This window comes from Poromitra crassiceps (genome assembly GCF_964638095.1).
Source record: "Poromitra crassiceps genome assembly, chromosome: 20".
In the NCBI taxonomy this organism is placed as follows: domain Eukaryota; kingdom Metazoa; phylum Chordata; class Actinopteri; order Beryciformes; family Melamphaidae; genus Poromitra; species Poromitra crassiceps.
In genome coordinates, this window is record NC_139637.1 from 3,534,172 (window position 1) to 3,561,237 (window position 27,066).

Genomic DNA, 27,066 nt, shown 5'->3' on the forward strand with positions numbered 1-27,066 from the left:
ACAATATCTCATTGACACTGTGCATGTAGAATACAAGTGCTGCCTGCCAGGATCCACAAATATTCTCTGAATAGTCACTGTCATTTTTCAAACTCCATTTGCAGGACAGCAAATTGTGACACCTGCTGGGCCCAAGAACAAACTTCAGTCATAACACAAAGCCTGTGTACAGACAGACACTTAGTGCCGTGCACATTTTCAAGAAGACAATGTGGAGTCGCCATTGCCTACAAAATCTTTATGTTATAAAAACGGCAAATAATTTGACAACAAAAACAAAATACACAAAGTAGACCAAATATTTCGACAACAAATTTTAAGTTAACAAATATATATTTACAAATCTCATGATGCTCTGGAATATAAATTTCTACAAATCTATTAAACTAATAAGCAACCAAATTACAAAAAGTTACTTCGTTTTGGTTGGTTATTAGTTCATCCAGACACACACACACACACACTAAATTTACAAATAAAATACTGCAACTTCTGTTTTAATGCATATGAAATATTCGAATCTCACTCCACTACAGTGGATCAGTAAGGTGGAGGGGTTCCGTTGCGCAGTTATTAATGATGTGAGTGAAGTCTCTTTTGTGATTTACACATTTTCTCTCAGCATCAGTTAATCAATAAATCCAGAATAAACGTGCACATCCAGACACACACACACACTAAATTGGCAAATAAAATACTGTAACTTCTGTTTTAAGGCATATGGAATATTCAAATCTCACTCCACTACAGTGGATCAGTAAGGTGGAGGGGATCCGTTGCGCGGCGCACAATTGCTGAAACACAAATGGTAAGCAATCCCGCGATACCGTGGTATTTTTGTCCAAGGTTATCATACAGTCAAAAACTCATACCGTTGCATCCCTAGTTCTGTCACATCAAAACTTCAAAGGCAATAACAGTGCATTTTAACAGGTGTATAATAAAGCGATCAGTCATGGCCACGCCTCTTTCTTAACCCATTGATAGGCAAATTGCAGTCAGTTATACTGGGGCGGCCGACCCCACAGGATAACTCCGCTTGTTGCTGAAAAGGGAAGTAGAGGGCGGGTCAATTAGTTTGTTTTTAGACAATGACGTTTCACACAGGAAGTTTCAAAGAGCCTAGACGCACAGCGAAAAAGAGCAGACATGATGGATTATGAGAGAAATGGTGCCGAGAGCTTTTTCAACAGGTCAGCCAAACGTATCAAGGTTAATAAGAGAAAGGAGGCAAAATGCATTCGTCATGCGGGTGAATCAGTTAAGGATATGAAAGCTAATTCCTCCTCCATCACATCATGTTCCCGCTCATCACATTATGATTTCATGATCTTGGTGGTCGTCCATCTTCTTCTTACCAAGAGTGCTATAAATTAGGGATGGGCATCGAATTTTCGAATAATCGTTGTTATTATCAAGGTCGACTTTTATTATTGAAATTCGAAATTCGAAAAAAAAGAAAAGAAAAAGAATTGCGTGAAATGTTGCATTGTCTTCCCTGATTCTAAGTATAGTCAAATCGCTTGGTTTGAGCAAGTAAAACAATTTCTATAAGCATTTTAAGCAAGGTTTATGGAAAAATGAATGGTGGATGAAATCCCATGAAGAGGGAGAGGGGGTGACTTTGGCACCCCTTTGGCACTCAGACCTGAGCCTACTAAATATTTAATGAACCACTCATGATTGTCAAAACTGTTTTTTATTTTCAAAAATGTTCTTTACTTCAGTGGTGCAATGCTTGTTTGAGCTAAAAATCCACAGCAGAAGCTGTTTCTATTAATTAATAAAGCCTTAGATTTAGAATCAGGGGAGACAATGCAACATTTCACTCACCAAAAAAAAAAAAAAACATTTTTTTTTTTTTCCGAATTTCGATTAAAAGTCGACTTTGGCCAGCGAATTTCGAATAGTGTTTTTGCTAGAAATGCCCATCCCTACTATAAATCCCCCTCTTCATCTTTCACGGCCACAGTTGAAGAGTAGCCACTCCGAGAGCTGCAATCCAAAAACGACTGGTCATGAAAGCAAAGCCCATGTAGGCTGGTAAACCACCAGACGCTCACCTGAACTCACATTTCATTTCGTTCTTCGTTCCCGTCTGGCCTGAAGCCTTCACAACAGTGTTTTGCAGTGGGCCGAGGTTGGGCGGGTGTTCACCTTGACAGCCAATCAGTGTTGGATCCAGTCAAACCCAAATCCACTCTGGAGAATGGCAAAAAACATATTTTCTGTCGAGAAACTCCGCGGTTGTGGCGATACTCCTGTACTTGTTTAATTGTTGTTATTGAGTCTATTTCTGCAATAACTGCACTTTATGGCTGTTTAAACTAGACAAACATTGACATTACTCCTCGAGACGGACAGGCAAAGAGGCGGCCATTATTGTTTTGTTAGTGCAGTGCTAGTGGTGTTCCTGATTGGCCAACTTGCGCTGTCAATCACAGGGCACTGAGCGAGCGCAGTCGCTGATTGGCTCTTCCACTTTGCAGGTTCTGCGTAAAGCCCTCCCAGGGCTTGAGGCCAAACACCTACTCCACCTCCACCCCATCATCTATACAGAATGCCCCAAACACCTACTCCACCTCCACCCCATCATCTATACAGAATGCCCCAAACACCTACTCCACCACCACCCCATCATCTATACAGAATGCCCCAAACACCTACTCCACCTCCACCCGATCATCTATACAGAATGCCCCAAACACCTACACCACCTCCACCACCCCATCATCTATACAGAATGCCCCCAAACACCTACTCCACCTCCACCCCATCATCTATACAGAATGCCCCAAACACCTACACCACCTCCACCCCATCATCTATACAGAATGCCCCAAACACCTACTCCACCTCCACCCCATCATCTATACAGAATGCCCCAAACACCTACACAACCTCCACCCCATCATCTATACAGAATGCCCCAAACACCTACACCACCTCCACCCCATCATCTATACAGAATGCCCCAAACACCTACTCCACCTCCACCCCATCATCTATACAGAATGCCCCAAACACCTACTCCACCTCCACCCCATCATCTATACAGAATGCCCCAAACACCTACACCACCTCCACCCCATCATCTATACAGAATGCCCCAAACACCTACTCCACCTCCACCCCATCATCTATACAGAATGCCCCAAACACCTACTCCACCTCCACCCCATCATCTATACAGAATGCCCCAAACACCTACACCACCTCCACCACCCCATCATCTATACAGAATGCCCCAAACACCTACACCACCTCCACCCCATCATCTATACAGAATGCCCCAAACACCTACTCCACCTCCACCCCATCATCTATACAGAATGCCCCAAACACCTACACCACCTCCACCCCATCATCTATACAGAATGCCCCAAACACCTACACCTCCACCCCATCATCTATACAGAATGCCCCAAACACCTACACCACCTCCACCACCCCATCATCTATACAGAATGCCCCAAACACCTACACCACCTCCACCCCATCATCTATACAGAATGCCCCAAACACCTACACCACCTCCACCACCCCATCATCTATACAGAATGCCCCAAACACCTACACCACCTCCACCCCATCATCTATACAGAATGCCCCAAACACCTACACCACCTCCACCCCATCATCTATACAGAATGCCCCAAACACCTACTCCACCTCCACCCCATCATCTATACAGAATGCCCCAAACACCTACTCCACCACCACCCATCATCTATACAGAATGCCCCAAACACCTACTCCACCTCCACCCCATCATCTATACAGAATGCCCCAAACACCTACACCACCTCCACCCCATCATCTATACAGAATGCCCCAAACACCTACACCACCTCCACCCCATCATCTATACAGAATGCCCCAAACACCTACACCACCTCCACCCCATCATCTATACAGAATGCCCCAAACACCTACACCACCTCCACCCCATCATCTATACAGAATGCCCCAAACACCTACTCCACCTCCACCCCATCATCTATACAGAATGCCCCAAACACCTACACCACCTCCACCCCATCATCTATACAGAATGCCCCAAACACCTACTCCACCTCCACCCCATCATCTATACAGAATGCCCCAAACACCTACTCCACCTCCACCCCATCATCTATACAGAATGCCCCAAACACCTACTCCACCTCCACCCCATCATCTATACAGAATGCCCCAAACACCTACACCACCTCCACCCGATCATCTATACAGAATGCCCCAAACACCTACTCCACCTCCACCCCATCATCTATACAGAATGCCCCAAACACCTACACCACCTCCACCCCATCATCTATACAGAATGCCCCAAACACCTACTCCACCTCCACCCCATCATCTATACAGAATGCCCCAAACACCTACACCACCTCCACCCCATCATCTATACAGAATGCCCCAAACACCTACTCCACCTCCACCCCATCATCTATACAGAATGCCCCAAACACCTACACCACCTCCACCCCATCATCTATACAGAATGCCCCAAACACCTACACCACCTCCACCCCATCATCTATACAGAATGCCCCAAACACCTACTCCACCTCCACCCCATCATCTATACAGAATGCCCCAAACACCTACTCCACCTCCACCCGATCATCTATACAGAATGCCCCAAACACCTACACCACCTCCACCCCATCATCTATACAGAATGCCCCAAACACCTACTCCACCTCCACCCCATCATCTATACAGAATGCCCCAAACACCTACTCCACCTCCACCCCATCATCTATACAGAATGCCCCAAACACCTACTCCACCTCCACCCCATCATCTATACAGAATGCCCCAAACACCTACTCCACCTCCACCCGATCATCTATACAGAATGCCCCAAACACCTACACCACCTCCACCCCATCATCTATACAGAATGCCCCAAACACCTACTCCACCTCCACCCCATCATCTATACAGAATGCCCCAAACACCTACTCCACCTCCACCCCATCATCTATACAGAATGCCCCAAACACCTACTCCACCTCCACCCCATCATCTATACAGAATGCCCCAAACACCTACTCCACCTCCACCCCATCATCTATACAGAATGCCCCAAACACCTACTCCACCTCCACCCCATCATCTATACAGAATGCCCCAAACACCTACTCCACCTCCACCCCATCATCTATACAGAATGCCCCAAACACCTACTCCACCTCCACCCGATCATCTATACAGAATGCCCCAAACACCTACTCCACCTCCACCCCATCATCTATACAGAATGCCCCAAACACCTACTCCACCTCCACCCCATCATCTATACAGAATGCCCCAAACACCTACACCACCTCCACCCCATCATCTATACAGAATGCCCCAAACACCTACTCCACCTCCACCCCATCATCTATACAGAATGCCCCAAACACCTACACCACCTCCACCCCATCATCTATACAGAATGCCCCAAACACCTACTCCACCTCCACCCCATCATCTATACAGAATGCCCCAAACACCTACTCCACCTCATCATCTATACAGAATGCCCCAAACACCTACTCCACCTCCACCCCATCATCTATACAGAATGCCCCAAACACCTACTCCACCTCCACCCCATCATCTATACAGAATGCCCCAAACACCTACACCACCTCCACCCCATCATCTATACAGAATGCCCCAAACACCTACTCCACCTCCACCCCATCATCTATACAGAATGCCCCAAACACCTACTCCACCTCCACCCCATCATCTATACAGAATGCCCCAAACACCTACACCACCTCCACCCCATCATCTATACAGAATGCCCCAAACACCTACTCCACCTCCACCCCATCATCTATACAGAATGCCCCAAACACCTACTCCACCTCCACCCCATCATCTATACAGAATGCCCCAAACACCTACTCCACCTCCACCCCATCATCTATACAGAATGCCCCAAACACCTACTCCACCTCCACCCCATCATCTATACAGAATGCCCCAAACACCTACACCACCTCCACCCCATCATCTATACAGAATGCCCCAAACACCTACTCCACCACCACCCATCATCTATACAGAATGCCCCAAACACCTACTCCACCTCCACCCCATCATCTATACAGAATGCCCCAAACACCTACTCCACCTCCACCCCATCATCTATACAGAATGCCCCAAACACCTACTCCACCTCCACCCCATCATCTATACAGAATGCCCCAAACACCTACTCCACCTCCACCCCATCATCTATACAGAATGCCCCAAACACCTACTCCACCTCCACCCCATCATCTATACAGAATGCCCCAAACACCTACTCCACCTCCACCCCATCATCTATACAGAATGCCCCAAACACCTACTCCACCACCACCCCATCATCTATACAGAATGCCCCAAACACCTACTCCACCTCCACCCCATCATCTATACAGAATGCCCCAAACACCTACACCACCTCCACCCCATCATCTATACAGAATGCCCCAAACACCTACACCACCTCCACCCCATCATCTATACAGAATGCCCCAAACACCTACACCACCTCCACCCCATCATCTATACAGAATGCCCCAAACACCCCTCCACCCCATCATCTATACAGAATGCCCCAAACACCTACTCCACCACCACCCATCATCTATACAGAATGCCCCAAACACCTACTCCACCTCCACCCCATCATCTATACAGAATGCCCCAAACACCTACTCCACCTCCACCCCATCATCTATACAGAATGCCCCAAACACCTACTCCACCTCCACCCCATCATCTATACAGAATGCCCCAAACACCTACTCCACCTCCACCCCATCATCTATACAGAATGCCCCAAACACCTACTCCACCTCCACCCCATCATCTATACAGAATGCCCCAAACACCTACACCACCTCCACCCCATCATCTATACAGAATGCCCCAAACACCTACTCCACCTCCACCCCATCATCTATACAGAATGCCCCAAACACCTACTCCACCTCCACCCCATCATCTATACAGAATGCCCCAAACACCTACTCCACCTCCACCCCATCATCTATACAGAATGCCCCAAACACCTACTCCACCTCCACCCCATCATCTATACAGAATGCCCCAAACACCTACTCCACCTCCACCCCATCATCTATACAGAATGCCCCAAACACCTACTCCACCACCACCCATCATCTATACAGAATGCCCCAAACACCTACTCCACCTCCACCCCATCATCTATACAGAATGCCCCAAACACCTACTCCACCTCCACCCCATCATCTATACAGAATGCCCCAAACACCTACACCACCTCCACCCCATCATCTATACAGAATGCCCCAAACACCTACTCCACCACCACCCATCATCTATACAGAATGCCCCAAACACCTACTCCACCTCCACCCCATCATCTATACAGAATGCCCGAAACACCTCCACCACCTCCACCCCATCATCTATACAGAATGCCCCAAACACCTACTCCACCTCCACCCCATCATCTATACAGAATGCCCCAAACACCTACACCACCTCCACCCCATCATCTATACAGAATGCCCCAAACACCTACACCACCTCCACCCCATCATCTATACAGAATGCCCCAAACACCTACTCCACCTCCACCCCATCATCTATACAGAATGCCCCAAACACCTACACCACCTCCACCCCATCATCTATACAGAATGCCCCAAACACCTACTCCACCTCCACCCCATCATCTATACAGAATGCCCCAAACACCTACTCCACCTCCACCCCATCATCTATACAGAATGCCCCAAACACCTACTCCACCTCCACCCCATCATCTATACAGAATGCCCCAAACACCTACACCACCTCCACCCCATCATCTATACAGAATGCCCCAAACACCTACACCACCTCCACCACCCCATCATCTATACAGAATAGGGGTCGACCGATTATCAGCATTTTTGATTATCGGTGTCGATATTCAGCATTTTGCCGATTATCTGTATCGGCATTTTCATTGGCTGTTTGCCGATATAATAATTTAATTAAAAAAATCGCTAATTTGGGGCTGCTGCAGCTGGAAGAAGCCTGTCTCCTAGTTCCCTCTGTGTGATCTGGAGCAATGTCCCGCCCACATCGCTATCTGATTGGTTACACATCGAGCAATAGCCTATCAGAAGGCTCAGAGATTAAATCTTGACACCTCAGTGCTCTCTGTTCAGCCTGCACAGAGGGACAGAGCGAGGCTCGTCGGCCGTCGGGGCTCTGCTGCCTGTAAGCGAGTGCACAGTGCAGCGGACTCGACTGGTTGGCTGTTGTGACAAGGTAAAAGCAGCAGATATTGCCATCCCGAAGTTGCAATAAAGTGAATATACAATTACCTCCGCTGACATTGCAAAATCACCATGATCTTATGAGCGATTGGTATGAAGCGCTGCCTGGCAGCCTCGCACAGTGCAAAGTGTGGACTGTGGAGATAGCGTTAGGCTACGTTCACACAGGGCACCCAAGCCTTGCCTACGCCTTGCCTTTACCCACGCTTTTAAATAGGCGTCCTCTTCAGTCAATGAGGCTGTGTACACAGGGCGCCTCAACGTGAACCTTTCGTGTACGCACGCCTTGCCTGACCTGCGCCGATTTTATAGTTTAGGCGTGAGTTCTATTTTCAAGCCGACTAGGCGCGTGAAGGCAGGCTTCTTCTGTCAAGCCATATAATATCCGTGGGAAATGGCAAAGGCAACTGAATTTCAAAATAAAATGGTGTTACTACAACAGTGTTCAGCAGAGAGAGAGAGAGAGAGAGAGATTGACGGGGGCTATCACGTGGGGCTTTCTCCCCGTCGGTAAACACATCTTCAGGAGAGAGAATAGCGACCGAAGAAGCAAGATGGACAATGAAAAGTTAATCCACTTAGTACAACAGCATACAGTTCTCTATGACAGCAGTCACCCAAGAAGGAGACCTGGTTATACATATCCAGCATCAATAGCACATTAAATATATGCGATTTATTTTACCTACCCATGATAATTTGGGACCACACGTGACAAAAAAAAACACTCGGGAGAGAGGAGAGGCGCTTGTGACTCGGCTCAGGTGAACGTGGAATAGGCGTGCAGTGTGATCGCAAAAGCGTTGTGATAGGTTCACGCACAGCTCAAGGTCTGTAGGCGTAGGCGTGGGTTGAGGCAAGGCAAGGCGTAGGTGCCCTGTGTGAACGTAGCGTTACGGCGGGTTCACACATACGCCTAGAGTGACGCTTAAAGCTACGCCTACGCATATAGGCATCGCTTCATGCATGCTAGGCGCCTATTTGCGTTCACACAGGACGCCACACTGAAGCCCCGCTCTGCGCTACGCTGATCACATGAGCAGCGGTTTTTTACACTTTTCAGATCTGATTTATAGCATGGGTGAGTAATATAAACCTCTTTTTTATTGTAATGTGCAAGTGACGATGTCTGTCTATTTCCTGGCCGGCTGTAATTGTTATTTTCCCTCGGGTAATCATGTGAATGAATTTGCGCTGACATAGGCTATAGCACAATGGAGTGTGCACAAACAATAAAGTGTTGTAATTTTAACCAGCCTATTTTATTTCGGTCTGTAGCTTAATGATATCCGAGACATAGAGTCCCACCATGCATGCCCGCCACCCATTTACATTTGCGGGTCTGTGTTTAATAAGGTAGCCTATCGTTGATTCGCTTTTGGGCAAACTCGGTAGAAAATATGGCCCAAGTCCGTCAGAAACAAAAGCCAACAATGTGATTAATAATATTTTTATTTGAAATTGGTTCAATTGTGAAAATAAACAGGACGCTCTTTGCCATTCTTGTTGCTCACTTCCTGCATAGCTTGACAGTTCAGCGCGCCTAGACGCTAAAAAATACGCCTGAATGATAAATGCAGCGCAGCGAGAGCGTGGCTTCAGCGCAGCAGCGGTCTGTGTGAACGCTCTCATCTGTTAACAAGGACGCCTAAATTTTATGCGTTGCTTAAAGCGTCGCTCTAGGCGTATGTGTGAACCCGCCGTTAGTTCACACCGGCCACCCAAGCCTTGCCTAGGCCTTGCCTTTACCCATGCTTTTAAATAGGCGTCCGTTTTAGTCAACGAGGCTGTGTACACCGTGCGCCTGAGCGTGAACCCTGCGTGTACCCACGCCTCGCCTGTGCCTTGCCGATTTTATCGTTTAGGCGTGAGTTCTATTTTCAAGCCAACTAGGCGCGTGCAGGCAGGCTTCTTCTGTCAAGCCATGAAAGAAAAACGCGACAATATCCGTGGGAAATGGCAAAGTCAACTGAATTTCAAAATAAAATGCAGTTACTGTCTCAACACTCATCTTCCCTCCCCCCTCCCTCACTGCCTTCTCCCCTGTTGACTCCTCCCTCATCACCGACATTATCACCGCCTCCAAGTCTACCACCTGCTCCCTCGACCCCCTCCCCACCCCCCTGACCAAGGCCTGCCTCCCCGCCCTCATCCCCCACCTCACTGCCCTTTTCAATCAGTCACTCTCCCAAGGTCACGTCCCCTCTGTCTACAAACTCGCCGCCATCACCCCCATCCTCAAAAACGACACTCAGCTCTACATCAGCACCAAAGCCCTCCAGAACCCACATCGAAAACTGCATATCCGCAATAAACACCTGGCTAACCCACAACTTCCTCCAACTCAACAGCGACAAAACCTTACCGAACCCCTCCTCATTGGCACCAAATCCACCCTCAATAAAACCGGACCCATCACCCTCACCATTGACGACTCCACCATCACGCCCTCCCCCCTGGCTCGCAACCTTGGTTTCATCCTGCACCCCACCCTCTCCTTCGATCCCCACATCAGCTCTGTTGTAAAAACCTCATATTTCCATCTCCGCAATGTCGCCAAAGTCAGACACTGCCTCTCCCCCCCTGCTGCTCAATCCCTCATCCATGCCTTCATCTCCTCCCGCCTCGACTATTGCAACTCCCTCCTCACTGGCATCACCTCCCGTTCCCTCCATAGACTCCAGATGGTTCAAAACTCAGCTGCCCGCCTGCTCACTCACACCCGGTCCCGTGATCACATCACCCCTGTCCTCCACTCTCTCCACTGGCTCCCCGTTAAGCAACGTATTGACTTCAAACTAGGGCTGCTCGATTATGGCAAAAATCATAATCACGATTATTTTGATTGATATTGAGATCACGATTATTTAACACGATTACTCATTGACATTGAGAACATCATGAATTTATTGAACATTGACACTGGCTTTTCTTTTTAACATTGGATGTCTTTGGATTTTAGATATAATTGAAAATAAATAAATAAATAAATAAGTGAAAATAAATAATAAAAGTGCAAAGATTTAGAAATAAAATAAAAACTAAAATAAATATACAGTATATGTAGGCCTACTATGTTGCAGTGAACTGCCACAACCAACTGCAACTATTAATCTACATTCAATATGTTGGTAAACATCTGAACTAGTAGTCCTTAAACCTCAAATCTAACGAAATGAGAACGCTATTGAGTAACGTTTGTTTACATTACATTAAATTACTCATTTGGCAGATGCTTTTATCCAAAGCGACTTACGTTTAGGTTCATAATAGGCTATTGTTAATGTTTATCTGTGAGCTCGTTAGCTGTTGAATATGCGGTCGCATTGTAAAGAGTGACTGAATCGATGACACTTTGCGGTGGCAGGAGTAACTAGATGGGGCTTTGTCTTTTTGTTCGTTTAGCGTTATTTCTTGGTCATAGACCACTTTGTGAGTGGATTTCAAGTGATTAAACGAAAGAGGGAGAGGTCGTGTTGCGGGGTGCTGCCATGACCGCGCATATCTTGACAGGTTGGGTCAAAACTCGCATCGCAATTCCGTGCTGTATATTCGCATCACTCTTGATGTGTAAGTTACACATCAGTTACACATCAAGAGCGATGTGAATATACAGCACGGAATTGCGATGCGAGTTTTGACCCACCTGTCACAGCCACAGACTTGGAACAAACAGTGCAAGATATGCGCAGTGTAAGGACCTTTAAACTCGGCGAACCCATAGTGTTTCCACCCCACATACGTTGTTTCACCTCTCTTCTCGACCAGCGGCTCTCTTTCTGTGACTTCTGTCATTTATTCTTGTGCTACCACGGAAATAAGCGGGGAGGAGAAACGTGCCGTGGCTCTCTGTTCACATGACAGCCATTCACAACTCGAGCTGGTGTGCTTTGGGCTTTGGGGGAGGGGCAGAGCAAAGGAAGGGGTGCGCTTGATTTATAACACAAGACAGAACGAGAGAGACAAGAGCCGCAAAATCGTTTGATGTCGATTATCTTGTTTTCATAATCGTGGACAGCCCAAATCGTAATCATGATTAAAATTCGATTAATCGCCCAGCCCTACTTCAAACTACTCCTCCTCACCTTCAAAGCCCTCCACAGCCTAGCCCCCCCCTACCTGACTGACCTCATCCCCCATCGCCCCTCACGTACACTCAGATCCTCTTCTACTGCCACCCTCATCATCCCCCCATCCAGACTCAAAACCTTTGGTGACCGTGCTTTCTCCCGCGCCGCACCCCGACTTTGGAACTCCCTCCCCCAGACCGTCCGAGACTCTCCCTCACTCCCCACTTTCAAAACCCGGCTTAAAACCTATCTGTTCTCCCAAGCTTACAACCTCCCCCACCCCTGACCACCTCCTCCAAACCATCACCCTCCTTCCCCCTCTCCCCCCTGCCCCTCCCTCCTGTTGCTTGTCTTTTTTGTTTTACTGTTAAGCGTCTTTGGGTTTTGAAAAGCGCTATACAAAATAAATGAATTATTATTATTATTATTATTAAGAGTATTTGTGATCACACACAAGTTCAAATGGCTGTTTTTCTTCGAATCTCAAAATATCAACATGTGGCTAGTTGGTAGATCTCTTTAAAATGATGTTTGTGATGAATCTTCAGGATTCGCAAGTGGACTGATTACTGTGCCATGCTTTTACAGTGAGACATTTGTGCATGTTTTAAAAATGGCAAGCCATAAATTGAGGCAAAATCCAACCAGCATGTCCAGATACATGTGTACCACTTTTCCACATCTCTATGAGACGGGGGGCGGGGACAGACTGGCACCCTCACCGGCCAATCAGCACCATTCTGTGTCAAGAACGACGACGACAACAATAGGAAGGAATTCGTACAAACATCGTAGGTTACAAATGCTGTGGTAAGAAGAAAAGCTTCACAGATGCATGCAAGCCTCATGCAACAACGCATAGTTAATTAAGATTAGACAGATTGGATTGAGTGTTAAAATGTTTGGAAAAGACACAAAACTGAGATGCAAACAGTTAAAAGCGAATGCAAACAAAAAGAAGGGAGAAGCATAACGAGGACGAAGCGCTGTTAGTCCTTAGTTTGCCTAATTGGATGGAGCATCTTACCGTTTTATTCTCTTGTAGATCCTAGATTCTCTTTACTCTCATTGGTGGCTCACGGCTCGCAGCTGATAGAAATAATACAATCGTGTCAAAACCATTCCCTCACTGCAGTGTCAAACAAACTGTGTGGTTGCCAGGTTTGTGGCCCTCTGGAACACCAAATGGGGGTTGAAACTCACCATATACCTGGCAACACTGCAAACAAGCCAATGCCTCATGGAGGGATTGGGTCATGGCAGGCACGCAGAAACAGAACGCTTCAGGTGTGACAGGGCGTATTGTTGCAGCTGGTATTTCCTCGTTGTGAACGAGAAATGCGCAAGCTGCAACAATCAAGTCACCAGCATCCCAGTGTTTTAACGATAAGCAAAGCAGCTGTCTGGAGGTTTGCGCTGCATCCCAGAGAGAGACAGTTACTTATTACACTACTTTTGCATTACTTTCACCAAAATAACAGCAGAATGTAGTAGAATGACATCGCCGCCCTGGAACCATCCCGAAAAATAATTTCAAGTGTCTTGAAGTCAGTGTAAAGTGTCCAAAATTCTAAATGTTATTCTTTTCCTTTGTTATTGTCATCTATAGTGGGTTGTCTTTTTGCATAAAAACACACAATTTGATTAGGACATTATTGTATCTATTAAAACATATGCTTTGATTTAAAAGAATTATTCAATTTGTAACTTGTGTTACTTGATGAAGTAACTGGTATAATATTACTGAAATCCTGTTGGTTTCTTTTAGCATTGAGTTACTGCTAAAAGTAATATATGACATACTTTTGTAATGAGTTACCCCCAACACTGCACATGTTGACCGTTACTGACAGGTTTGTCAGTAAACAGTGCGTACTGTACATTCACAGCACTTAGTAAGGCTGGACTATGCTTTTAACAGCGATCGCACCATGGTGCCCTGGCAACAGAAGTATAAGAGGGTTATATACCAAAATTGAGACACGTGCTTCATTCAAAATGGCTAAAAACATTATGCAACCATATGAAATCATATCAATGCATACACACATTTCAACTCAAGTGTTTCAGTTTAGTACAGGGACAGGAAGGGGAGGGGATATTTATTCATAGGAAATGTTCAAATAATTGTGCTTTTCAGCAGTGTTTGATTATGCTCCAAATCAATCTGCATAATGATCATAGTTTATTATACTGATTTAGTATCGTCTGAATTGAATTATTAGGATTAGAAAGCAAGGCCAACTTGCAACTAGTTTTGTTGTTGTTCTCAAACAAACAAAATCTAAGATATAGCAAATAGCTGTAATATCACAAAAAGACCTTACGTATACATTCTTTTCACTTTAACTTTCAACTTCTATGATGTATCCAGATTCTTATTCCGAGCACAGCAACATTGAATTAATTGATAAATGCATGTTTATACTAGAAGGAAAACCATGGATAGTGAGTAGGATTATAGAACATAGTTCAACAAATCATCCACTCAACCAAATATGACAACACCAGCATTAGTCAAGATTACACGGAGAATATGTTTAACACATTCACTGCCAGCCTTTTTTTTTTTACTGTAGGTAGGTTCTGCCAGAGGTTTTTTTTGAGGATTCTGGCTCATTTTACAAGAGCCGAGGATTATTTTCTGCTTGGACTTTGTGAACACAAAGTTCACAAAAGTACTAATAGAATGTGTGCTTTCTCTGTCTAAAAGAGTTAGTTTGTAGAGTTAGTAGTTATGTAGATATTAGCCGTTGAGTACAGCATGGTTTCAGGGTCTGAGACTGAAAGCTGAGATAATCGCAGTTTTGTGAAATTCAATCAAACAGGCAGAACAGTCACTTTAACCATTTATTTTTGGCATCAGTGAGAGATCAGACATCTAAACAATATAGTTCTGAACGCCCTCTCCTTCAAACTCCTCCCTCCGTGGGCGTGTCTAGTGGCTTTCAGCAGCGTTTGTCACAAGCGAGTGTGCTGCTGCTGCTGCTGCGAGTTTGAGCAGCCTCCCTCCCTGGCAGCGAGTGTGGATAGGGCTCACTCGTTTCTTGGGTTTGAGAGCTTTGATGAAGCTTTGTGCGATTCTAGGCTTTATGCTGCGTGTTTCAAAGTGTGTTTTCCACCCAGTCTATTTTTGGAATCCCCCACCGCCAGCTCCCAGCGCGATAATGCGCGAAAGTGAAAGCGTTTTCACCAATCCATTTTACAGTAGAGAATGGTTTCCTCGCGCGTTCCCTTACAGTTTTGGCTCTGATTTTTCTAGTGTGGAGAGCACTGTCGCCACTTAGTGGGTCCGTGGAATGGGTTGTACACGTTCGCTGACTCCAATATTTTTATAGGAGACGTGGGGAGCGTTGATCCACGTCCCACCGTCAAAAAAAAAAAAAAAAATTTTAAGCCGAGATATCTCGTCATTGGCAGTGAACCGTTGGATTCTGTAAGCCGAGATATCTCGTCAATGGCAGTGAACGTGTTAAAACAAACACACATAGGGTGCATTTTGTATTTTAGAATGGAAACAGACACTCAAGCATTTTGGTGTAACTGACATTGTGCGCCTGTGTATGAATAGAAACAGAGATGAACTAACCTTCACATGTAGGCACCCTGCCCGTCCATCCTTCGGCATGACAAGTCCTTTGAGCATTTTGGTCGGCTAAACGGTAACTAAAAAAGTAACAATACAGATTTTTTTAAGTAAAGAACATTCTGTGCAATAAAAATGACGGAGTGTGAGGGTTACAATAGCATGCAGTTTCCTGGTTTGTTATCAATACGTTTCATACTCATCACTGCGGCTTTGGGTGTATGGATAAATTGGCACAATCAGGAGACACAAGAGCATATCCTGGCTACCCATTAGATTGTCCAAACTCACCGAATACGAGCACACTCAAAAATCGAGTTGCATTAAGGTGCATGGCCACACAAAGTCACAATGGTTATAGAAGAAGTAGACCAGCACTCAAAAATGTCCTTTGAGAAATTTAATAAGTCATCAGCGTTGTCGTCCATTACCCATTAGATCGTACATTCAGAGCACTGTCCAAATTTGCACTTAGAAACCATTTTTATCCAATGTGCTTCATATTCAGAGGTACAGTGTTAGACAAAGGTATCAAACTAATCAACTACTGTAGGCATGACTGTGACTTCCTGGAATCTCTGGAAGGTCACTGCTAGATAATAAGGGAGCCCAACACCCACTTTGACAGGAGTCATTTGTTTTTGGACTGGGAAACTTAATGGTAGACACTGACCTTTTTACAGTTAACCTACTTAAAAGGAGAATTTCGGTATTTTTCAACCTGGATCCTATTTTCATATTATTTTATATGTAGCCAGGTGCTCGAGGAATAATAAATCAGGCACGTCCAGGTGCACATATGTGTTAGAGGCAGAGAAAAAACGAGGCAAGGAGGGAACGTAGGAGATTCAAGCCAAGTCTCCCCTCTCTGATTATGGGCAACGTAAGATCGTTAGCGAATAAGATGGAGGAACTAACAGGACTGGCGAGGACACAGAGAGAATTTCGGGAGTGCAGCTTAATGTGCTTCACGGAATCCTGGCTAAACAAAGATATACCGGACTCTAATGCATCAATTGACGGATTCCAAACGATACGAGCAGATCAGGACAGCACCCTGTGTGGTAAGAGGAAAGGAGGTGGGCTTGCCATTCTCGTTAACAACAGATGGTGCAACCCGGCTCATATCAGCATTAAAGAACGCTTGTGCTCACCGGACACTGAGCTTTTAGCTGTAGGACTACGGTCATATTATTTGCCAAGGGAGTATTCTCATGTGATTGTTGTGGCAATCTATATCCGCTAATCCGACAGCAGCGTGTGACACTATCCACAACGCCATTGCTGGTCTACAGACTAAGCATCCGAGTGCATTGATACTGATATCAGGGGATTTTAATCACGTGACTATGACAAAGACACTGCCTAACTTTAAACAGTACGTGAGCTGTAGCACTAGGGGTGACAGAACAATAGACTTGATGTATGCAAACGTGAAGGATGCTTACTCCTCGTCACCCCTCCCCCCGCTTGGCCGCTCCGACCACAATCTAGTCTCCCTCAGATCCAGATATACCCCGAGGGTGAAAACACTGCCTGTGACCTCTAGGACAGTGAGGGTATGGTCAGAGGAAGGAACGGAGGCTCTTAGAGCCTGTTTTGAGATAACAGACTGGCAGGCACTCTGTGACACACATGGTGAAGATATCGACGGGATCACTGAGTGCATTACGGACTACATTAACTTTTGTGTGGATTGTAACATACCCACAAAGGAAATAAAATGTTTCCCGAATAATAAACCTTGGGTTACTAAAGACATCAAGGCCATTCTGAACGCCAAGAAAAGAGCGTTTAGGTCGGGGGACAGAGATAGGATCCGAGCCATCCAGGGGGAACTGAAAGCGAGCATTAAAGTGGCTAAAGAATGCTACAGGTCGAAGCTTGAGGCAAAGCTCCAGCAAAACAGCATGAGGGAGGTGTGGAGAGGTGTGAAAGCCATTACTGGCTTTAACCAAGCGGGGGGTGGGGGGGGTGGAGGGGGGGGGTTGATCGGGCCAACGAATTGAATTTGTTTTTCAATAGATTTGATACGGCTGGCCCGGGGGCCCCCTCCCCCGACTGCAGTATACAAACAGCAGCCCCCGCCACACGGCTCCCCCCCCCCCCCCTCTCTCTCCCTCTGGCCCCGGCTGATGGCCCACCTCCCCCCCCCCCCCCCCCTCTCATCCTCCAGGCCATACCCCGTCTCCCAGTGACGAGGCCACACCCCCCCCCCCCCCCCCCCCCCCAAAGGGCCTCAGAGCTGATGATGCCACTCCCCCCCCCACCCACGCTGACCATCACAGCTGACCAGGTGAAGAATCAGCTGTTGAGACTACACACAAGGAAAGCAGCCGGCCCGGATGGCGTCAGTCCCATGGTGCTCAAAGCCTGTGCCCCCCAGCTGTGTGATGTACTACAGCTGATCTTCAACAAGAGCCTGAGTCTCCAAAAGGTCCCCGTGATGTGGAAAATGTCCTGTATCGTTCCTGTACCGAAAAAGCCAAGACCCAGTGGCTCCAACGACTACAGGCCGGTAGCTTTGACGTCCCACATCATGAAGACCCTGGAGAAACTCGTCCTGGAGCAGCTCAGGCCTATGGTCAAACCATCCCTTGACCCCCTCCAGTTCGCCTACCAGCCCCGACTGGGAGTGGAGGATGCGGTCATCTACCTTACCAACCGCACCTACGCTCACCTGGACAACCCAGCCAGCACTGTGAGAGTCATGTTCTTTGACTTCTCCAGTGCTTTCAACACCATCAGGCCGGCTCTACTGGGTGAGAAGCTGACAGCGATGCGAGTGGATGCCCCCCTGGTGGCCTGGATTGTGGACTACCTGTCTGGCAGACCACAGTATGTGCGCCTACAGAACTGTGTGTCAGACAGAGTGGTCAGCAATACGGGAGCACCACAGGGGACGGTCTTCTCTCCCTTCTTCTTCTCCATCTACACCACGGACTTCACCTACCAGACAGAGTCTTGCCACCTTCAGAAGTTCTCTGATGACTCTGCGATAGTGGGATGTATCAAAGATGGTGATGAAGATGAGTATCAGGATGTGGTGGCCAACTTTGTCACATGGTGTGAGCTGAACCACCTGCAGCTCAACGTGTCAAAGACAAAGGAGCTGGTGGTGGACCTGAGGAGGGTCAAGGCACCGGTGACCCCTGTTTCAATCCACGGGGTCAGTGTTGACATAGTGGAGGATTACAAGTACCTTGGAGTGTACATTGACAATAAACTAGACTGGGCTAAGAACTCTGATGCACTCTACAAGAAGGGGCAAAGCCGTCTCTACTTTCTGAGACGGCTGAGGTCCTTCAACGTCTGCCGGACCATGCTGAGGATGTTCTACGAGTCGGTAGTGGCTAGTGCCTTCCTGTATGCTATTGTGTGCTGGGGCAGCAGGCTGAAGGCAGCGGATGCCAACAGACTCAACAAACTTATCCGTAAGGCCAGGGACATTGTGGGGCTGGATCTGGGCTCTCTGACTGCGGTGTCAGAGAAGAGAACATTGTCCAGGCTACGCTCCATCATGAACAACGACTCGCACCCACTCCACGGCGTCAAACACAGGAGTACGTTCAGTGAGAGACTGATTCCACCTAGATGCAATACGGAGGCACAGGAAATCATTCCTGCCCGTGGCCATTGGTCTATTTAATGCCTCTCTTAAAAGAGCACCTCGGAGACGCTCAGTCCCCCTGAGACTGAGCCAGCCGATAGGTTAACTGTGCCTGGCTGAGCCACGTGTAACGTATAGGGCAAGCCGACAATATAAATCACGTGCAATATGTGCAATATGTGCAATAAGGATAATTGACACGGAATGTATACTATACTTACTCTACGTATTTGTATTTTGCTACTTAGACATTCTACTTATTTTTTGCTTTTTGCTTCTATCGCATTTACTAGTTATTCTATGCTATGTTGTGTTTTTCTGCTTATTTGCTTAATATTGCATTTACTACGGTTCATTTTTATTTTATTTTATTTTATTTTATTTGATGCTATGTGTGTTCTGTGAGCGAGCTACTGTAACTTGTCCCAATTTCCCCCCGGGGATCATTAAAGTCTTTCTGATTCTGATTCTGATATTTCAGCTAAAAACAGGGTGTAAATAACTTATTTTCAAGTCAACTTGGCATCTCAGGGCTTGTGGAGACATGGGTTACGCCAGGTGAGCGGTATGGAAGCTCAAGGTGCGTTCACACTGACCTATTAAAGTTTTTCGCTGGCATTGAGTTTACATACAAAGTCAATGCAAACGAGCGATTGAGCGTATATTCGCCCTGGAGAAAAATCGCTGGGCATCCAAGCGACAGAGACAGAGCGATAGGGCCAAAATTCGCTCGTCGCCCGAGATGAAATATCCCAACTCGAGTGAAATTTCGCTGCCAACAGTCGCAGGATGCCGTAACCCCGGATTATTTATTCATTCTTGCATCGGCGGAAAACAGTTGTGTTTGTGTTTTCATCCTGTCTAACGTTAGAGCTGTGTGCTGCTTGTTTCTTGACAGTGAAGATCTCTCTCGAAGCTCGCTGCACCCCGCCCACATCTATCAGGCCGATACAGGTGCTGCCAATTGTGCACAAAATAGTCTCTCCCTCTCTCCGAGTATGAACACCTCGGCCCGAGTGCCCTCCCGGTTTGCGGAGCGATTTAAACACAGCGACAGAGCGATTCCAAGGGGTTGAATCGAGCAACAGAGTGAAAAATAAATATCTCTGTGTGAACACAGCTTTACCCTTTGGAATAATCTGATCGTGTCAGTGGTAATAACAAGCTTGTTTAGTGCAGTAGGGGCGTGTGGGAAAAACGGCTGCCAACTGAAACGATCTTGGTCAATACTGCTCCAATTTCAACGATTTCTGTTCATATTACTTAGTTATAGATAAATAAAATTAAATAGGGTCCAGGTTGAAAAATATAAAAATTCTCTTTTAGGCTAAAAAAAAGGAAAAAGCTTCTCTACTCAACTATCAAGAACAACAGTTCATCACTGACCCAGTGTTGCAAACGGCCATAACAGTGTCTCCAAACTGAGTCCCATCCATGTTCCAGAACCCGTTTCCCACTTCTCCAGGGGAGCCACAATCTCTACCTGAAGAGTAGAAGAACCTTGTCAGGAGGAGAGAATTCATCTATCAAAAATGACTGGGCGAAGTGATGCACTTGACATGACAGACTGGTCCAGAGAAACAGAACAGTCATCCATCTCAAAGAGCATTGGAAAATCGGTACAAAGTTATCTACTGTAAGTATTGCTGATTTAAACATATTTTGAATTATTATATTATTGACTATTATTACAGATAAATAGTAAACAAAATACAAAAACAAAGTTCAAATATTTACGCTGGCATTGAAGGTTCACAGCACTCCAGTTCCCTGCGAGACAGGCAATCATCGGAGAACCCCCCGCACTCTGATAGCCGGTTGCACACTGAAACGTAGTGACAGATCCATCGGCATATGCGGTCTTTCCTGTGTCGGCGAAAGTCAAATCCATGTTGCTTCCTCCAACAGGTTTGGGACAATCTTGAGCAGTAAAAGAATAAATAAAATACAGATGAAAAAAACATGACTATTAAACAAGTCTAAACATCAACCTTTATCTAATCACGCTAATGTCACAAGAGCCCTTTTCCCACATGCGCTTTGTACCGCAAAATGACCGGAACGTGGTCTAATGCCTGCATGTGGGAAAGGCGCCGTGCCGGTATAAGCGCGACCCCGTCGTCGCGGCCATTTCACCCGTTTTGAGCCAGTCAGAAGAGCGGTATGCCGCGATAGGCAGACAGGTGAGAAAGGGGTCCAGTCATTTTCCGCTATCAGTGCACACAGTAGACAGTCCAACACCAAATACACAGCTGATTGTTCGATATTCCCCTGGTGTTGCGTACCACCAAAGGACTATTGCCAGTCGCAAACGCGCTTCCAGTGGTTTTCGCCACCGGGTGATCTTGCGTGTTAGTGCGGGTCGGACCAGACTCAGCACGTAGTCGAACGTACACCGGGACATGCGAAAATGACGCTTCCATTCCACGTCGTCAAAATTGTTCAGAGCATCTTCCCAAAATAAATTCCCTCCTGGTCTCTCTCGCTTCCAGACGGCTCTAGTCTCACGCAGCAGCGCAGAGGTACTTAACACTGTCATCATCTGTCCCCGGTTTAGTCTATCTTCATATAGGGTATAAGACTGCGAACATGAATCTGTTTCTGATCGCACGTATATCCCTTTCCATTTTCGCCTTAATTTGTCTGCGTCGCTGTCTACGTTTGAGGAAAAAGCGCATCAGCAATATTATCAAAAGAGTGGACGCCGGCTCCATGTTTGTTTGTTGTTTTTTTCTGACTGGCCTCAGTGGCCTGCAGCACAGACCCCAGGCCACTCTCCCCCGCCCCCCGCCCCACCCCCCAACATACATTTGACGATAAGATTCCCACATGCGAACGCTGAGGTGTGAAGGGAAATTCAGGGAAATGTCCGATATTGACTTACAGGTAATTTTCCGGTACGCATGTGGGAAAAGGGCTAAGGTTACACACTCTTGTCACTCACCTTTGGTGCCAGCAAGACCAAGGCGGCACATGAAGAGGAAGATGGTGATGCACATGAGCATCATGGTGAAATCTGGCAGGTCTGGCTTAAGTCAGTGAACTCTTCTGCAAATGACAAACTCAGATGTGAGTAACATAACGTTTGTTCAATAGTTTAATAGTGTGGCGATTCTGGGTTTGACATGTCTGTGGGGATTACAGGGTTACGTAAAGGCAGCATACCAGCAGGGGGACTTCCTGTCTTGTGTGTGATGTCAGTCAAGCTATGTGATGAACGTGAGTAGACGTGGGCTAGCTAGGAGCGTAGCCGTGTGTGGCTAAGAGCTAGAAGCTATGAGTGTGAAGCCCTGAATAAAAGCCTGTACCAACTATAAGCCTCCGGTTCCTGGACGAATACCTGATTCGTTACAATAAACTTGGTTAAATTATTTGATGTTGATACCAGTGATGATTGTCAACCGTTGCACCCAGTGAATACGTTAACATTGTAGACAGCTAACGTTACAGATTATGTTCTCTGGACATTTGTATCAGGTTACATTCGTTAGTCAATAGACCAATTATACGCCTACGTCACAATGACAACAAGTAGCGTCAGATGCGCAAGACGGAGGCAGAAAGACAGACTCCGCGCAGCCCTGTCAAGTAGTTTTCCAGTCGCCGAAAACTATTCGAGCTAGATATGTCTTCGTGTTGTACAGTGGGATGCCAGAATCGGAAAGCTATTGTAGGAGAGTATTCGGGTCCGCCTATTCACACTTGGTTAATAAAATAATAAACGATAGAGCCAGGCTGTAACGTTATAATTCACCTAATTCTCCCCACATATCCTCTTCTACGCAACTCGAGGGAACATACACAGCCTCGCACACATGCAATAGAACACAACACAACACTGAACAGTCTGTTACACTATCTACAAAGCAAGGACTAAAGTTTTACTAAATCCCGTCAACTCATACTGCTTTTAATGCTAACCGTAAGTGTCTTTGGTTGCAAGCCGAAAGAGGAAATCGTTAAAAATGCCGACTTTGCAGTGCTCGCTCATTTCATATCAGGTAAACTGTAGTAGGCTGCTAGTAACAGCCACATCGCTCGGTTAGTTAACAACCAAGTAACATTAAATAATGTCATTATTGAGTTGAACTGATTGGAACGAGGACATCATTAAAAATGCCCGACTTTGTAGTGCTCTTCATAATCAGGTAAGCTGCCTGAAACTGTAGGCTGCTCAACATCGCTCGGTTAGTTAACGGACCAAGTAACGTTACATAATGTCATTATTGAGTTGTGTGCATTATCAACATAACAATATATCTTTGCAAGTTACAGAATAATTATCTACGCTATCCCCAGTTATAAAGGAATGCACGATATGTATTGCTGGCCATAGGCTTGGCCAATTGACAGCGCCAGTGCGTATGGGTCTGTAAGACATATCCCATTAAACAACGTTAATTTCGATGCATAACATTGCTTATCACTAGGCGATAAGCTGTGGTAGTAAGCTGAGAACTGCATTTTAAAACTAAAATATAACTGTGTGTTGCAGATGGGCATAGAGCAGTCCTGACAGCGGGGCTTTCACACAGTTTTCACTGTCTGTCAATGCGGGGCTGACGGTTTTTTGCCTACACGATGCGCGCGCAGCTCAATGTTGACAAGCTGTATAAGGGGTCAATAACAACCTGTAAGCGCTACTGTAACGGAAGCGTGTCCTGCATCGGACAATATTTTTACAAAACTTCTGTTAAAATTGTGCTTCAAACACTGCTACAATGATCATGTCATGTTTCCGTGTAGTTTAACGGCGAAAACGTTAAGTCGAACTTCTTTCTAGCAACATACCGTTGAAATAATTTATTTTAGTTGTGTCTTTGATTTACCAGAGTCGGGGAAAGGACGCTACCGCTGGCGTCTTAACTGGAAGCTGCTCTTGTCCTGTTACGGACAGCTCACTCTGCGGCTCTGCTGGTTAGCAAGCCAGTGGTTAGCAAGCCAGTAATAGGCCCAATTCCAATCCGCCCCCTAAAGACTCAAGCCCTGAACCCTCAGTCCCTCTAATGGCCGCCATCTGAAAGTGGTTGAGTCATCAAGTGTGGAAGGGATCCACATTGGATAAATAAGAGGATTGGGACAGCAGAGCCCTTTGCACTTGACAAGATGATGTTGACTCTGGCACGTTTGGGGTTCGCTATATATTGTTTATTGTCAAGACGCTTTGAGGAATAGACTCCCTGATGAGTCTGTTCTCATCCAGGCTCTGGCTCCGAGTGGACAACAGGTCATTTAAAAATAAATGTAGCCTACTGCAAAATCTGCAATCTGCAACATATGTAATTATAATTAAAATAAGCATAATAATGACATGTCACCCAACATTATACACAATGTCAATACTGTACAATAGCCTACAGATTCGGTAAAACTATTTCTCATTCATCCAAAAAGTTGTGGATTGCAATTGTAATAGAAATGATCGATGATTATTCTAGGATTGTGTAAAATAACTACTTGCATTCCTCTGATATAATATTTTTGTCTAATCTGAAATCCCTATTAATGTAATGTTTCATTGTCAATTAAGGCATTCCAGCGCACTCGCAAACACCCCGTTTGTTTCGCGCGTGTGTTCTTTTATTTTTTTGACAGATATTTGCAGCCTTCCCCGTTTTATAGGTCACAACGCTATGCATTGTGGGCAATTCCCTTTCCGTAAGTGGCCATAGCTGCTCCCTTACGGTAAGGGGGCAGAAAGGGCTCACTCCGAGCCCTCATTCACTGTGTGATTTCACTCCCTTCACGTGAACGCGCCTCTAAGGGCTTGAGGCAGTAAGGGGGCGGATTGAAATTGGGCCATAGTCAACAAAGAGAGTGGCTTGTAGTGGTCGCTGAGTCCCATTTTGCTGCAATATTGCCACCTGCTGGCCTTGTTGTGTTTTAGACAAAGCTAGCGTTAGCTAGCTAGCAAGCTAGCAAATTTAAAGATCAGTAACTCTCGTCGCCCAAGCACGTCTTATGGCTTTCTGTCATCAAAGTCACTTTCCTAAAGTAATTTGACATGTTACCATGCACATATTCATATGAAATTCCACATATTGACACATATAGATGTATAAATTAGTTCCACTTTCACAAAGCGGCGATCCAGCATCTGAAATGCCCGCTATAAGTACCGGAAACCACGTCGAGACGAGAGACCTCTGACCCGGACGTGACGAAACAGGCAATGGCTACGGTTACATGAGGCCTTTTAATTCGAAATGAAATCATTCGAATGAAATCATTCGCATTGATCGTTATTTCCTGCGAGTTTACAAGAGAAAATAGTATCCAATCTCAATCCTCTCTAACTCACTGCGGTCTTTCTGCGCATGCCCGTTTCACTTTTGACTGAAAAATGATGCCTCTAGATTAAAGAAAAGACACTGTGATGTTGACTTTTATGTAAATGTGCGCATTCGTTTCGTTATAGATCATGACTGCCCCGCAGCTAGCTTCACGTTAGCTTGCATGTAACGTTAAGGTAGCCACAACTAGCTAGCTAAAGTTAGCCATAGCCACCACAACGGCTAACGTTAACGCCAAACAAATCCGCTGCCTCCTCACCACGGTGGTTTAACGTAACGCCAGCTCAGACTTTCCTCTAATCTCAGAAACCTTGCGGGACATGTATTGCATATTGCAAAAGTGGTTGATTTGTCATCATTTGAAACTGTCAACACTACAGCCACTCTGGAAGCTGCCATGTTTCGCCAGCTGCTGTGGCCGGGTGTGTCTGACGCGGTTTGACGCGTTTGACGTATCCATGTGATTCCCCCTCCCTTTCTGAAGTGTGACAGAGCTCTTCCTCGAGAGGGAGAGCTGACAACGGGCATGCGCAGAAAGACCGCAGTGAGTTAACAAAGGTGCTCTTATGCTCGAGAGACACACACAGCTTTAGAGAGGATCGTGAGGTGTCCGATGCAGGTGACGCATAGTTTCCATTGGTAACATTGCTCGTGACACTGAGGGACGGCTCTGACGGACGACTATGTTTAGGCCTTTTAGAAAATGAACAAAATAAACAAACTCTTGCGTCACGCGATGCCATTACACTATTTGGTTTTAGTTGTTTTTCCTTTTTTGGGTAGCTCACGCTAGAACTCGTGTCACTCATGTTTTGTGAGCGGAAGGCAAGGTTAGAGCGGAATGCGAGAGTTTCTGTGGTATGTTTCCACCCATAGCCGATGACCATGGTGCTACGCTTCTGACCCCAGACTAACTTTGACCTAAATTGTACAAAATCTTCACAGCGTGTGGACGCATGTATGTATGAGAGAGAGATAGGCCTATGCAGCCTGCTTTCGTATACAGTCTGGAGGCGGCGTAACGGTAGATAATAATCTAGTAAACGTAAAATTTTTAGCTCAGTACATGCAGCGCGGTATCGTTTTCTTCAGAGTGTGAATGGTGATGGGGTTTACCGAGAAAATGAGCTAGCGAACAGACTATTGGTGCAACTCTTACCTTGCTGCTGCTGCACTAGCTGCTGACTCGTGTTCTTTA

At 46.1% G+C, this 27,066-nt stretch overlaps 1 protein-coding gene across 1 annotated transcript; it reads right to left on the reverse strand.

The window, feature by feature from the left end:
* Positions 1 to 308: 308 nt before the first annotated feature.
* Positions 309 to 27,066, reverse strand: LOC310795129 (complement factor H-like). Its single transcript, XM_083657169.1, has 7 exons — positions 27,028 to 27,066; positions 22,520 to 22,623; positions 21,313 to 21,495; positions 20,962 to 21,058; positions 15,969 to 16,045; positions 13,407 to 13,468; positions 309 to 1,045 (listed from the first exon to the last, which is right to left on the reverse strand). Exons 2-6 carry the CDS (start codon positions 22,581 to 22,583, stop codon positions 13,428 to 13,430), a joined length of 462 nt encoding a protein of 153 aa, XP_083513295.1. The 5' UTR covers positions 22,584 to 22,623; positions 27,028 to 27,066; the 3' UTR covers positions 309 to 1,045; positions 13,407 to 13,427.

Excerpts from the sequence above, each read along its gene's own strand:
- LOC310795129 (XM_083657169.1), bottom strand. The coding sequence starts at position 22,583 with ATGATGCTCATGTGCATCACCATCTTCCTCTTCATGTGCCGCCTTGGT. Across the intron at positions 21,496-22,519 it reads TGGTCTTGCTGGCACCAAAG|ATTGTCCCAAACCTGTTGGA; the intron begins GTGAGTGACAAG and ends TTACTGCTCAAG. Across the intron at positions 13,469-15,968 it reads CAGGGTGCCTACATGTGAAG|CTGCGAGCCGTGAGCCACCA; the intron begins GTTAGTTCATCT and ends TATTTCTATCAG.